The sequence below is a fragment of the Rhagoletis zephyria genome, unplaced genomic scaffold (assembly GCF_001687245.7).
Source record: "Rhagoletis zephyria isolate East Lansing unplaced genomic scaffold, Rhagoletis_zephyria_1.1 Rzeph_scaffold_04057, whole genome shotgun sequence".
Classification (NCBI taxonomy): Eukaryota; Metazoa; Arthropoda; class Insecta; order Diptera; family Tephritidae; genus Rhagoletis; species Rhagoletis zephyria.
Genome location: NW_016161140.1, coordinates 16,311 through 30,198, shown reverse-complemented (window position 1 = coordinate 30,198; position 13,888 = coordinate 16,311). Strand labels below are relative to the sequence as shown.

The following is a 13,888-nucleotide window of genomic DNA, read 5'->3' as shown; positions in this document are numbered from 1 at the left end:
TATATATATATATATATATATTTTTTTTTTATATGAGAGTTGAAGTCGGTTTTTTTTTGCTAAAAATTACTTGTTAATTTGAAGTTCACTTTCAAAAATTTTAATTAGAAGTCGGTTTCTCTCTTTTCGACTGGAAGCAAATACTTTAGTTCCTCTCAGTTGCTCCGCTTGAGCGTGGTATTGAAAAACCAAAATTACATATTTTTTCAAACTATGGAAACGTACCACTATTTAAGGACTTCATGAGACTAAGAATTCGCTAAAAAAGGTATTTAACTCGATGTATTGTGTGAAAAATTCTTTTACAATGTCAGTAAATTGAGAAAAAGTAATTGTATGTTGCCGGTAAAGCCATTCAATTATTCTAATTGGTTCTTATTAAACTTAAAGTTATTTTCGAGATAACAAATGTTATCGACAAAGATGTGTGTGCTCAGAAATGAAAATTCAGTACAAATCAGTACAAATTTTGAAAAATCAGGATATTAGCGTACTGATTGAAGAAATTAATAAAATCAGTACGAGAGTTGAAAAATCAGTACTGTACTGATAAAATCAGTACGTCTGGCAACCGTTGTCTTATTTGAACGCATCCACCGGCGCATAGTGGAAAAAATCTTTTTGTGTAAAAAAAATATAACAAATTCAGCCCAAACTAAAGGTCTAAAGATCGATTCATGGTCCCAGCATGATTTATATTGCTGCCGCATATTTTTTTGACAAACATATGCTCTTTCGCTTATGATTGTCATTATGCCATGATTTTGATTCCATTTTTGTAAAGTTCCTTGTGAAACTTCCAACTGCTCTAAATTTAACTTCCATTTTTGTTTCAGATTTAGAGTTTTGGTGTCTTCAAACTAACAAAAAAAGCACCAAGCACCAAACTCAAAAATTTTCGCGTTTTGAATTAAGAAAAGCACTAAATTTAGTGCGAAAAGAACTATGTCGGCAACAGTGCTAACAAGTGCTATTTTGGATTGAGTAAGCAATTGAGAAATTGAGAAGCAAAGTGCTTTCTCGTCGTACAAAGGGCACTCATAACGCCCCGCTTTGGCCATGGCGAATACCGCAGACGATATAACGATGAATGAGCTTTACAACGATATAGACATAGTGCGGCGAGTTAAAATACAGCGGCTAGGCTAGCTTTTTCATATCGTACGAATGGACAGAAACGCTCTAACTCTGAAGGTATTAAACGCGGCTAGCAATGCTGCTAACAGAGGACGAGGAAGGCCTCCTTTGCGATCGATAAACCAGGTGGAGAAGGAAGCTTTTGCGAAAAAATCAGCAAAAACATGCGGCAATTTACCAAGAATGATGGTTAATGCACGTGCTCCCAAAAAGAATAGAACCGACTTTATTTTAGCTTAGGGATTTAAGTCCGCGTCTTTCTATGGTGCGCAAGTTTGAGCAAATACGCTCGACACTAAGTCCTACAAACGTGATCTGGCATGTATCAAGGCCGTACTTAGGGGGGGTTTAGGTGTTCTACATACAGTGGTCAAAAAATTATAACCAAACCACTTTTTGCCAAGTGGTCATGATGGGCAAGCCGGCAACCTTATTGAACTATAAAATCCCTCAATTTTTTATTCAATTTTGTTACATATGTATATACATATATACGTCCCTTTTGTAAGGCGAAAGCGACATTAGTTTCGCGACCGCCAACCGAACGACATTCTACTCTCGTACTTTTGAAGTTTAATTTGCTGTATATAATACTTACACTAGTTAAACGCGAATTGTAAATTTTGAGTTTTTAATTAAACGCTGTACATATATTGAATTAAGGATACATTTTTCTGATTGTTTATTTATAAAGTCGCTTCACACAACCCCCCTACGAGGTTTAAGCAACTCCGCTTAAATCTCGTCGATGGTCCTTCAAGCCGTTCAGTTAGCAATTGAATCGGCTCTGCACTGCTGGCAAATGTCAAAAAGTATAAATTTTAATACGCATTTCTAATCCCTATCGCGCTTAAACTCGGTGACGTTCGGAAAAAAAAACATTTTTAAACTCTGTAAAATTAAACGAAAAATTTAAAACAAAAATTTAATTTATAAATAAAACTGGAATCCTGAAGCGTCAAAGAAGGTGGAAGGCAGAAGAAAGGCGTAAAGTTCACAGGCACAGTGACAAACAAAAAAAGCAAAAGAGCAATCGCGGAATCCGAAGGAATAGCAAGAAGAACAGTCTGGTGGAAATCTGGAGGCGCGATAAGACGCAACAGAATAAGGTTACCTAAATAAAACATACGGATGGCGCAGTAAGTGACCTCATATCCCATCGAAAAATTAATAAAGATATAGCGAGTGATCGATTTCGTATCAAAGCGAAATTTGCGTAAAGGTCTTTCGACATATTTATGTATGCTTATTTTTATTTGGCAAACCCTTGCAAATAAATTTGGTATATGGTATACCTTATGAATTTTCGGTTTTCGCAATATATATGCACATTAATGCGTCCGTGGTTAAAAATTTATAAATATATTCACATACATACATAAATAAGTAAATAATTAAATATATATGTACATATTTATAAAGATAAACGGTGCTAAAAGAAATTTCGGTATACATACATATATTTACTTATATGCATGGAAATACCCAAATAAATCACATAAACTCACTCACCATACAAAAATCACACTCAAAGCTCGCTATAACTTTGCATTTTGGTGTCTCTCACCTTTATAAACACTCACGTACATAAATATTATACATATACTAAATATCAAATTTTAACACTTGCTCAACTCTCACTCAAAAGCGTAGTGCATCAGTAATACATGCAGATGTACATACATACGTACGTTTAGACACATGTATACATGCTATACACATGTATGAGGGTGAGTACTAGGGTGGTAGCAACCCAAATACTATTTTTGCCATCAAGTTATTTGTTTTGCCTCCCATCGCGGCTATATACCCAAGAGAGGAACATTTAACTAAGCCAAAGCGATTTCCACAATACTGTTCATAAACTCGAACGATAAATTTAACATAAAATACTTACTTCTACCGCTGATCTTTATAACATACATACCTACGTATATGCGTATGTGCGTTTGTACATAGGTGCATACGTTTCTCTTAATTTTCCTGTTACATATCAACGCACAGTATAACACACAAACCCGTTTATACATACATACGAACATACTTAAGCGCACTAGGTTGGTTAACTCGCCGATGGTCTTGTTCCCACAAAGCCAATGTTTCTTCTGGTAGTTTACAGGTACATAAGTGAATCATAGAGCTGTCAAACTATCGACGATACTATCGATAGTATCGATAGTCTGGTCACTTGAAATAACTATCGATAGTTTTAGTACTATCGTCACTATCGCTTTATTGATAGCGAATTCTCGTTCCTAGCGCTTTAGACTTTTACACGTATTGGTTCAAAGAGAACAAAATTTGGCAGCATTATTTCATGAACGAACGAATAAAGAAAGATCAACCATGGCGGTGTGCGAGAAACAAGTATTATTTTTCGCAGTGACGTAATTTTTTCGCCGCCATGTGAGTGAAACGGAATGAAACCATGTGCATGAATGAAACAACCGATTAAAAAATGACATTATAAACTTTTTTTTTTTTTCTCAATTGCAATTACAAATACGCGCTTGCTGTGCTGGGTGATCTGTTTAGTTGGTTCATGGCATTATTTCTAAAAGCGTAATTTTTTATTTTAAGCGTGGGAATAGCAGGGTTACATTGCCGTCTTAAGAGCGTGTCAGACCGGGCAATGCAGTAGACTGTAAAATTGAGAAATTTCAGAAAGCAGTTGCATGAGCAGTGGCACCTTGCATGTAAAGTGCCTTTCGAAAGAATGTTTTTTATTTCCGAAAGGCGAATTGCAGGGAAAATTTATGAAATCGCTTTTTTTACACGGCGAGTGAATATTTCTCGATTCTAAAATGCAACCGTGAGCCGCTAAAATAAACAAATTTATAAGAGCAAGATAACGAAAAAATAAATGGATTTAAAAAAACATATGAAATGGGTCGATACTATCGATAGTATCGATAGTCACCCTTAAGACTATCGTAAAACATCGATGGACTTGACTATCGATAGTTTGACAGCGCTAGTGAATCAAAATCGGATCCCAATTCGTAACCGAAACGCCTTGAGCTTTTAATACGGAAAGGCAGTTATTTATGCTCGTTTGCAACTTTTGTAAAGACTGGCTATTTTCGCTGAAAACTGGAGCCAGGTTTAACAGTGTCTTGAGCTGGTTATCCACCAGGATTCTGCGATTTTATCGCGACCTTATCTTAGGAGTCTGATAAGGAAACACTTTGGTAGGTATCCAAAACCATTTCGCAATTTTGCTCGAGTTGTGAGATTTTAACGTTTAATAGGGCCTCAGTTTCGTCCATTGTTTTCGAAATTAAAATAAAATATACAATACAGTCCACAAAATAGTAAAACTACTCGGAGTGAAAAAGAAAAANCTTAATTTTCCTGTTACATATCAACGCACAGTATAACACACAAACCCGTTTATACATACATACGAACATACTTAAGCGCACTAGGTTGGTTAACTCGCCGATGGTCTTGTTCCCACAAAGCCAATGTTTCTTCTGGTAGTTTACAGGTACATAAGTGAATCATAGAGCTGTCAAACTATCGACGATACTATCGATAGTATCGATAGTCTGGTCACTTGAAATAACTATCGATAGTTTTAGTACTATCGTCACTATCGCTTTATTGATAGCGAATTCTCGTTCCTAGCGCTTTAGACTTTTACACGTATTGGTTCAAAGAGAACAAAATTTGGCAGCATTATTTCATGAACGAACGAATAAAGAAAGATCAACCATGGCGGTGTGCGAGAAACAAGTATTATTTTTCGCAGTGACGTAATTTTTTCGCCGCCATGTGAGTGAAACGGAATGAAACCATGTGCATGAATGAAACAACCGATTAAAAAATGACATTATAAACTTTTTTTTTTTTTCTCAATTGCAATTACAAATACGCGCTTGCTGTGCTGGGTGATCTGTTTAGTTGGTTCATGGCATTATTTCTAAAAGCGTAATTTTTTATTTTAAGCGTGGGAATAGCAGGGTTACATTGCCGTCTTAAGAGCGTGTCAGACCGGGCAATGCAGTAGACTGTAAAATTGAGAAATTTCAGAAAGCAGTTGCATGAGCAGTGGCACCTTGCATGTAAAGTGCCTTTCGAAAGAATGTTTTTTATTTCCGAAAGGCGAATTGCAGGGAAAATTTATGAAATCGCTTTTTTTACACGGCGAGTGAATATTTCTCGATTCTAAAATGCAACCGTGAGCCGCTAAAATAAACAAATTTATAAGAGCAAGATAACGAAAAAATAAATGGATTTAAAAAAACATATGAAATGGGTCGATACTATCGATAGTATCGATAGTCACCCTTAAGACTATCGTAAAACATCGATGGACTTGACTATCGATAGTTTGACAGCGCTAGTGAATCAAAATCGGATCCCAATTCGTAACCGAAACGCCTTGAGCTTTTAATACGGAAAGGCAGTTATTTATGCTCGTTTGCAACTTTTGTAAAGACTGGCTATTTTCGCTGAAAACTGGAGCCAGGTTTAACAGTGTCTTGAGCTGGTTATCCACCAGGATTCTGCGATTTTATCGCGACCTTATCTTAGGAGTCTGATAAGGAAACACTTTGGTAGGTATCCAAAACCATTTCGCAATTTTGCTCGAGTTGTGAGATTTTAACGTTTAATAGGGCCTCAGTTTCGTCCATTGTTTTCGAAATTAAAATAAAATATACAATACAGTCCACAAAATAGTAAAACTACTCGGAGTGAAAAAGAAAAAATTCTGTATACACATATACATACATACACTATAAAGCTACACGCTCAAAAATATTCTCGAATATTAAAAATATTAATTAAACAAATACTAATAATAATAATAATAGATTAGCGCTTACACATATGTTAGTGTTGGCCGAGCTTCTCCTCCGACTTGTGGCGTGCGCCTTGATGTTGTCACACAAAGCGGAGGGACCTACAGTTTTACGCCGACTCCGAACGGCGATTGTATTTTTATGAGAAGCTGTTTTTCATGGCAGAAATACATTCGGAGGTTTGCCATTGCCTGCCGAGGGACGACCGCTGTTAAGAAAAAACCTTTTTTCTATATTTTTTGCGATGTTGCTTTGACCAGGGCTTGAACGCTGGTGCTGGTGAGTGAAAGCGCGCACTGCTAACCACTACACCACAGCGGTCGACAGCGGAAACAAATATTAATACTTACCTACAAAAGCAAGCTCCGAAAGTAGAGAAAAATCGAACACATAATCTCTCACGATATTTCTCTTATCTCCAGCTCTAAAAATATACTCTCCTCAAAAAACCTTCAAAACCCTTGCTTTTTGTAACTCAACAACCCAAAATCGAGTAACCCTAAGTCAATAAGCCCTAACTATTTATTCGTAATGGGGTCCGACAAGGACACGCTTGATATTGACGCAAAATCCTCTGAGACCAAAAAACGAGAGAGCTCGAAATCAAGGCCTGATCGAGACCTCAAAAGGTTCATTTTTGAAACGAATAGGTTGGAGGTATTTTGCTCAAAATGGTCACCTTCTGTAGCAATGGACCAAACTGTGGCCCTATTAAACGTTAAAATCTCACAACTCGAGCAAAATTGGGAAATGGTTTTGGATACCTACCAAAGTATTTCCTTATCAGACTCCTACTCACAAGTAAGCGAATCGGTCGAGCAAAAATTTGACAAATGTAGTGAGAGTTATCAAAACTGTAAAGCTCAAATGGCCGAAGCTCTTGAACTCTTCAAACCAAAAAACCCCATTCCAAGCTCAAAAAACGCGGTTGACACTGAAAAGAGATCAGACTCTTCTGGAGTTTACCTTTAAGTCCCACCATGCGATACCCAAGATTTTTATGAGGAATGGCCAGCCTTTAGAGATATGTTTGCGGCAGTATACGTAAGGCACCCAAAATTAACCCCAGCTCAAAAATTATATCATCTCAGATATATAACCAAAGACCAGGCAGGTACAATTGTAAAGCAATACCCACTTAGCGATGAAAGCTTCGAACTCGCTTGGGAAGCTTTCGATCGCGATAAGAAAATCGCAGAATCCTGGTGGATAACCAGCTCAAGACACTGTTAAACCTGGCTCCAGTTTTCAGCGAAAATAGCCAGTCTTTACAAAAGTTGCAAACGAGCATAAATAACTGCCTTTCCGTATTAAAAGCTCAATGCGTTTCGGTTACGAATTGGGATCCGATTTTGATTCACTTATGTACCTCTAAACTACCAGAAGAAATATTGGCTTTGTGGGAACAATCACTTTCGTCTCGGAAAGATTTGCCTCTTTGGTCCGAGATGGATTCATTTTTAACTACGAGGTATGAGGTAGTAGAAAGGTTAAATGCCCACCGACCTTCAAAAGTTAAACTCACGCAAAACCCAAACACAAAGTTAAATCACAACCCGAACCCCAAACAAAGTTTCCAAAACTTCAACCCCACGTTCAACTCAATAAAAACCCAACTTCATAACTCACATCCCAGTTCTAGTAATGTGCGATAATATTACAATGATCAGAGATACGTCAGTTCTTGTAAATTGTGTAAGGTATCGCCTGCTCATCCACAAAAAATATGTCCCAAATTTAAAACAATCTCACCCCAAGATCGTGCGAAATTCATTAAAGAATGTGGATATTGTCAAAATTGTATAGCGCTTTCCCACTCAGCCAGAGAATGTAGAAGCAGCTTTACGTGTGTTTACTGTCAGAAAAGCCACCACTCTATGCTACATTTAACTCCAAACTCACAAAACTCCAACTCACACTCTAACCCTAGACTCCAAAAATCGACGGTACACACGACAACAGCTAGATCTACGGAAGAACTCGCTACAAATGGTCCAAGCAATTTCGACCCGATAAACCCAAACTTATCTAGTCAAGAAGTTGGAGAACACATTCAGGCTCATCACACAAGCAGTAAAGAAAAAATACTGCTCTCAACTGCGATTGTCCCCATATTAAACCTAGGAGATACATATAATGTACGAGTCTTGATAGACCCCGGCTCCGAAAAAACGTTCATTCCGTCGAGGGTAAAGAACTTATTAAAACTTCCGACAAAAAAGGCCTTTTATGAGATTTCCGGTATGGGAGGAAGAATAGTTCAGAACTCAACCCAAATATGCCCACTAACGCTGAGCGCTATAGATAAAAAGGTGAAGGTAGAAACCGATGCCATTATTCTGCCTCAACTCACCCAGTTCCTTCCATCATTTACCATCAAGAATGTGGACATGATACAATTTGCCTCGTTAGAGCTCGCCGATCCCTCTTGTTTCACTTCAGGTAAAATAGACTTGGTTATCGGCAGCGATCTAACCCCAAAATATTTCTATCTGGAGTCCAAAATGTCGGCGAAAGCTTGTTGGCACAGAATACCATCTTTGGATGGATTCTTAGTGGCCCAGTCCAAGCTCAAGTTTCGTCATTTTCAACAAGAGTCCAGGAAACATCGGATGACTCAATAAGTGAACTCGTTAGACGTTTTTGGGAACAGGAAAACATGGTAGATCCCGCCCAACCATCGATGGAAGACAAGTTCTTTGAAGACCTCTACAGCGAAACCACGATCCGTTGAGAAGATGGTCGTTATGAAGTTCGACTACCTTTCAAGAAAGAATTTCCCGATCTCATAGCCCTTGGACACTCAAGGTTTTCCTCTCTTAGTCAATACCTCAGCCTAGAGGGAAGCCTGGCCAAAAGGAAAGATCTGAAGGAGACCTATTCCGAAGTCCTGGAAGAATATGAGACTCTGCAACACATGGAACTCGCTCCATCCCAAGAAGTCATTCGAAATGGAGACTATAAGTTTGTATTCAATGGCGACATTGAAAAAATGTACCGCCAAATATTGGTTAACGAAAACGATCGCGATTTCCAAAGAATAGTTTTTCGAAAGACTCTCGATGACCCAATCAGTGACTACAGACTAAAAACAGTGACTTTCGGCGTAAACTGTGCCCCCTACCTAGCCATAAGAACACTGCAGCAACTGGCCCAAGACTCTGCGTACGAGTTCCCCCTATGTTAAAAAATTTTAAAGTAGGAAACTTATGTAGATGATATATTTTCAGGAGCACATGATCTAGAAACTGCCCAGAACTCTTTGTCCGAACTTATCAAAGCTTTGAAATCAGCAGGATTTCCTCTTAAGAAGATCACTACAAATAATGCCGAACTACTAGAAAAGGTACCCAAAACCGATATCTTAGATTCACAGTTCCTCAAATTAGAAGATCACAGTACGACAAAGACGTTAGGAATTAATTGGAACGCAGTGTTCGACTCCTCTTCCTATACGTTCAACTTGCCCTCAATCTCACACTAAGCCACAAAGCGACAGATACTTTCAGCAGTTGCCAAACTGTTTGACCCTATAATGATTAGAGCGAAAATCCTCCTGCAAACGCTATGGAAAGAAGGAACAGACTGGGATGAATGTGCCAAACCCAATTCCGTTCATGTTTGGTGCAAATTTGTGGAAAATCTATCCGAAGTTGGAAAAATATAAATTCCCCGTTGGATGGGATTCTCACCCACTTATAACATTCAAATTCATGGATTTTACGATGCGTCACAAGAGGCGTATTGTGCACGTCTCTACATTCGCTGCCAACAAGATGTAAACCCCGCTACAACCCGCCTACTCGTCGCGAAAGGCAAGGTAGCTCCACTACAGACAATCAGTCTCCCGCGGCTGGAATTATGCGGAGCCGTACTCCTTTCCAAACTCTTAAACCAGGTACGGTCCCAATTAGATCTACAAAAAGCCCATGTATACTTATGGTGCGACTCGTCCATCGTGCTTGCTTGGCTTGAAAAACGCCCATACGTATGGAAAACTTACGTTGCTAACCATATTTCCGAGATCCTCAAAAACGTAGGAAATTCAACTTGGCGACATGTAAGGAGCAAAGACAACCCCGCTGACTTAGGCACCCGTGGCTGCAAGCCGCAAGAATTAGTCTCTCACTCACTATGGTGGCATGGCCCGGAATGGCTGTGTACTCCCCCAATAGTTGGCCAGTAAGAAAAGCAGTTTGCTCTCTCTTAACCCATTCCTGGATAACCAAGGCTTAATGCGCGTTAATGGAAGATTAGCCCATGCCACTCTGAGCGACAACGAACGACACCCGGTTATACTCCCAGGAAGCTCAAGGTTCTGTGAACTTTATCTGCAATTTCTTTACATAACCCTCCTTCAAGTCACTAATGATTCGCATGGTTCACGAAGAATTTCTTATTCCCCGATTAAACCCCCGCATAAAGAAGTGCATATACCAGTGCAAAACATGCACGAAATATAAGCAAAAGGTACGCTCCCAAATAATGGCCGCGCTCCCTCCTGAAAGAGTAAAATTCTCAATTCCGTTTACTGTCACTGGAGTTGATTTTGCAGTCCCATTTCTAGTTAAAGCTGGACTAACCAGAAATGCCCCATATCACAAAGCGTACGTGTGCGTATTCGTTTGCTTCTCAACGAAAGCCATCCACTTAGAAGTCTGCTCTGATTTATCTACTGAAGCATTCTTGGCCTTTGCACGCTTTGTGGGTCGTCGAGGCTTACCCTCCAAAGTGATGTCCGACAATGGCAAAACTTTCGTTGGGGCGCAACGTGCATTGAAAAAAACTTTGATGCCTTCCTCAAACCAGTTTCTTCCGAAGTTGTAAACACCTTCAGTATCCAAGCAGTCGAATGGCAATTCATTCCTCCACACGCTCCTCACATGGGTGGCCTGTGGGAGTCCGGTGTAAAAAACTTCAAAACGCATTTTACCAAAGTTGCCGGTCCTGATAAATTCAACTTCGAAGAATTCACAACTCTACTCGCCCGCGTAGAGGCAATTTTAAACTCCAGGCCTTTATCTCCAATGTCTGAAGATCCCACGGACCTGTTAGTACTAACTCCAGGTCATTTTCTTCGAGGCGCCCCATTACGTGCAATACCCGAACTGACTGCTGAAAACATGTCGCTCGTAAACCGATGGCAAAAAGTGAAAACTCTGCATCAAGAATTCAGATGATGATATCGAGGAAGGCCAACTCGTAGTAGTCAGAGACGATCTATTACCACCCCAAGAATGGCGTCTGGGAAGAATCCTTAAAGTTCACCGAGGCGCTGATAACCATGCCAGAGTTGCGGATGTTAAGACCCAAACAGGCATCTACACTCGACCCATTGTTAAACTCTGCGTTCTACCCATTCAATGAATCAAAACCCCACTAAATTGTTCCTGCTTGCACAATTAACTCATGCTACCACTCTAAAACTCACCCATTTTGAACTCATGTACTACCCATGACACCTAAGCCCTTCAGTTGTGTCCTCACACTAATTCAACTGTTCGTTCTTACAGATCACCGGATATATATCAGTGCCGAATCTGCTGCCGCTTTCATCCTCTGCAGGCCTGCCCGAGCTTCAGAAAAATGGACGCACTGGAAAGATTGGATGCAGTCAAAGTACACAAATATTGTGCAAACTGTTTGGCACGTTCGCATACCACCGCCAAATGCCCTTCTCGACACTGCTGCTGCATATGTAAAATGGCACACCACATGCTTCTCCACAACGATAGGATAGGAAGGAGCCTTAGGAGCGCAATCGTACCTAAAGCCATTCAGGATCGCGACGAACATGGCAGGAACGCGCCAACGCGTGTATGTATTTGTAGCCAAAAAAGGGCAGCGAAACAGCCACGCCCTACCACCATCACAAAACCGTCTTCTGTCATCGCTAGGAAGTCCGTGCGCCGCGGTCGGGTCCATAAGAACCGTCAACTAGATACTTTAGTGAATGCAGCCGTGACGTCGTTGCAGAATTTACAGGATGCCTTACGTAACATTGCAACGGTGCAAGGGGGCCGGTATGGTCATGATGGGCAAGCCGGCAACCTTATTGAACTCTAAAATCTCTCAATTTTTTATTCTATTTTGTTACATATTTATATACATATATACGTCCCTTTTGTAAGGCGAAAGCGACATTAGTTTCGTGACCGCCAACCGAACGACATTCTACTCTCGTACTTTTGAAGTTTAATTTGCTGTATATAATACTTACACTAGTTAAACGCGAATTGTAAATTTTGAATTTTTAATTAAACGCTATACATATATTGAATTAACGATAAATTGTTCTGGTTGTTTATTTATAAAGTCGCTTCACACAGCCCCCCTACGAGGTTTAAGCAACTCCGCTTAAATCTCGTCGACCAAGTTTTAACGTATTTTTTTTGTTGTTATTGAACTTTTTTTTTTTTTGTTAATAAAAATATAGTTCATTCTTTAATAAAACCAGTGGAAATCCATGTTTCCAAATTTGAGTATTCCACTTGCAACGGCGCTATGTCAATTTTTTTTAGATTTTTTGTTTTTGGTGAGTAACGTACGTAACGTAAAGTAGTTTCATGTCCACTAACAATAGTGTGCAAAATCTTTCTATTTTTTGGAAAATAGCATTAAATGTTAACTAATATTGCAAAAATCGCTATAATACTTATTTATACACTTTCAAAAGTCTCCATCTTCTGATGAACTTAGAAAACTGCAAGAAAACGTGGTAGCTTCGGTGTCTAGTGGAAGGCAATTTAAAAAAGAAGCAGACCAATCTTCATGGAAGAGAGAACGCGAAAAGCTAAAAAAAGATAGCTATGTAAAAGTTACTGTTTCAAAACTCGCTGTATTAAATTTTCATATATAAAATTTGCAAAAACTACCACACTGCGATATTGTTTTTTAATGTCATTAGGCTCTTGTTTATACAAATTTTCAGATAATTAAGAGAAATATACAATTTGGATGTTACTTGTTGTTGTAGACGTTTTTTTTTTATTTATGGCTCACTATTATAAAATCACATAACGCTGTTTGCAAGTGGACTACTCATTTGTGCAATATTAAAAAAAAATCAACAAACTTTCGTACAAATTTCGAAATTTTAATTGAAATTGAAATTGTACTCTATTCTACTAGAATTCAATGGGCTACAAAACTGCATACTCAGAATTTAATTAAAAAACTCGAAATTTTAACGAAAATTTGTAGAATTTTTTTTAAATTGCATAAATTTTTAAGGCAATGTCACTTGATTGCTACATTTGTACAGATTTGTAAATTTTTATATTGGGCTATTGTTAAAAAAAAATGGGAAATTTTTTTTTGCATTCAAAATATTGGTACAATACAGCGATGTTCTATTGAAAAATTTTAATAAACTAATTTTTGTGATTGGGATAGTGAAAAATATTTTGGGTGACACTGCCTTTAAACTTGTATTTATACGGATTTTGGTAAAGAACGAACTANAAATGGGAAATTTTTTTTTGCATTCAAAATATTGGTACAATACAGCGATGTTCTATTGAAAAATTTTAATAAACTAATTTTTGTGATTGGGATAGTGAAAAATATTTTGGGTGACACTGCCTTTAAACTTGTATTTATACGGATTTTGGTAAAGAACGAACTATAAAACCCTAACCGAAATTAAATAACAACAAAAATAATATTTTAAAACTTGTCAAAATTTGGTGCGGCTATAATTTTTTCGACTACTGTAAATAAGTTGGCTATGATTCTTCGGCCGTGCTATCATAGTAGCACAATGCCACCCATATTTGACTTACAAACAAAATACGGGCAGGAATTTCAAGATTTCAACCCTGTTTTTATGAAAAATTTTATTTTTATCAGTATTTTTCTTTTAATCAAAATATGTTGAAATAAAAGTGAAACTAAAAAAAAAACGCCATAAGTGTGTAATGTGCATTTCGTAAGTCGAAGCC

At 38.3% G+C, this 13,888-nt stretch overlaps 1 protein-coding gene across 1 annotated transcript in view; it reads left to right on the top strand.

The window, feature by feature from the left end:
- Positions 1–12,043, top strand: part of LOC108370187 (uncharacterized) — a 15,062-nt gene extending 3,019 nt beyond the window's left edge. The window contains exons 2-3 of the mRNA XM_017625473.1: positions 1,832–2,276; positions 11,459–12,043. Of these exons, the coding sequence (XP_017480962.1) occupies positions 2,269–2,276; positions 11,459–12,011 (561 nt within the window). The 5' untranslated portion in view covers positions 1,832–2,268 and the 3' untranslated portion in view covers positions 12,012–12,043. The remainder of the gene's footprint in view (positions 1–1,831; positions 2,277–11,458) is intronic.
- Positions 12,044–13,888: the final 1,845 nt, after the last annotated feature.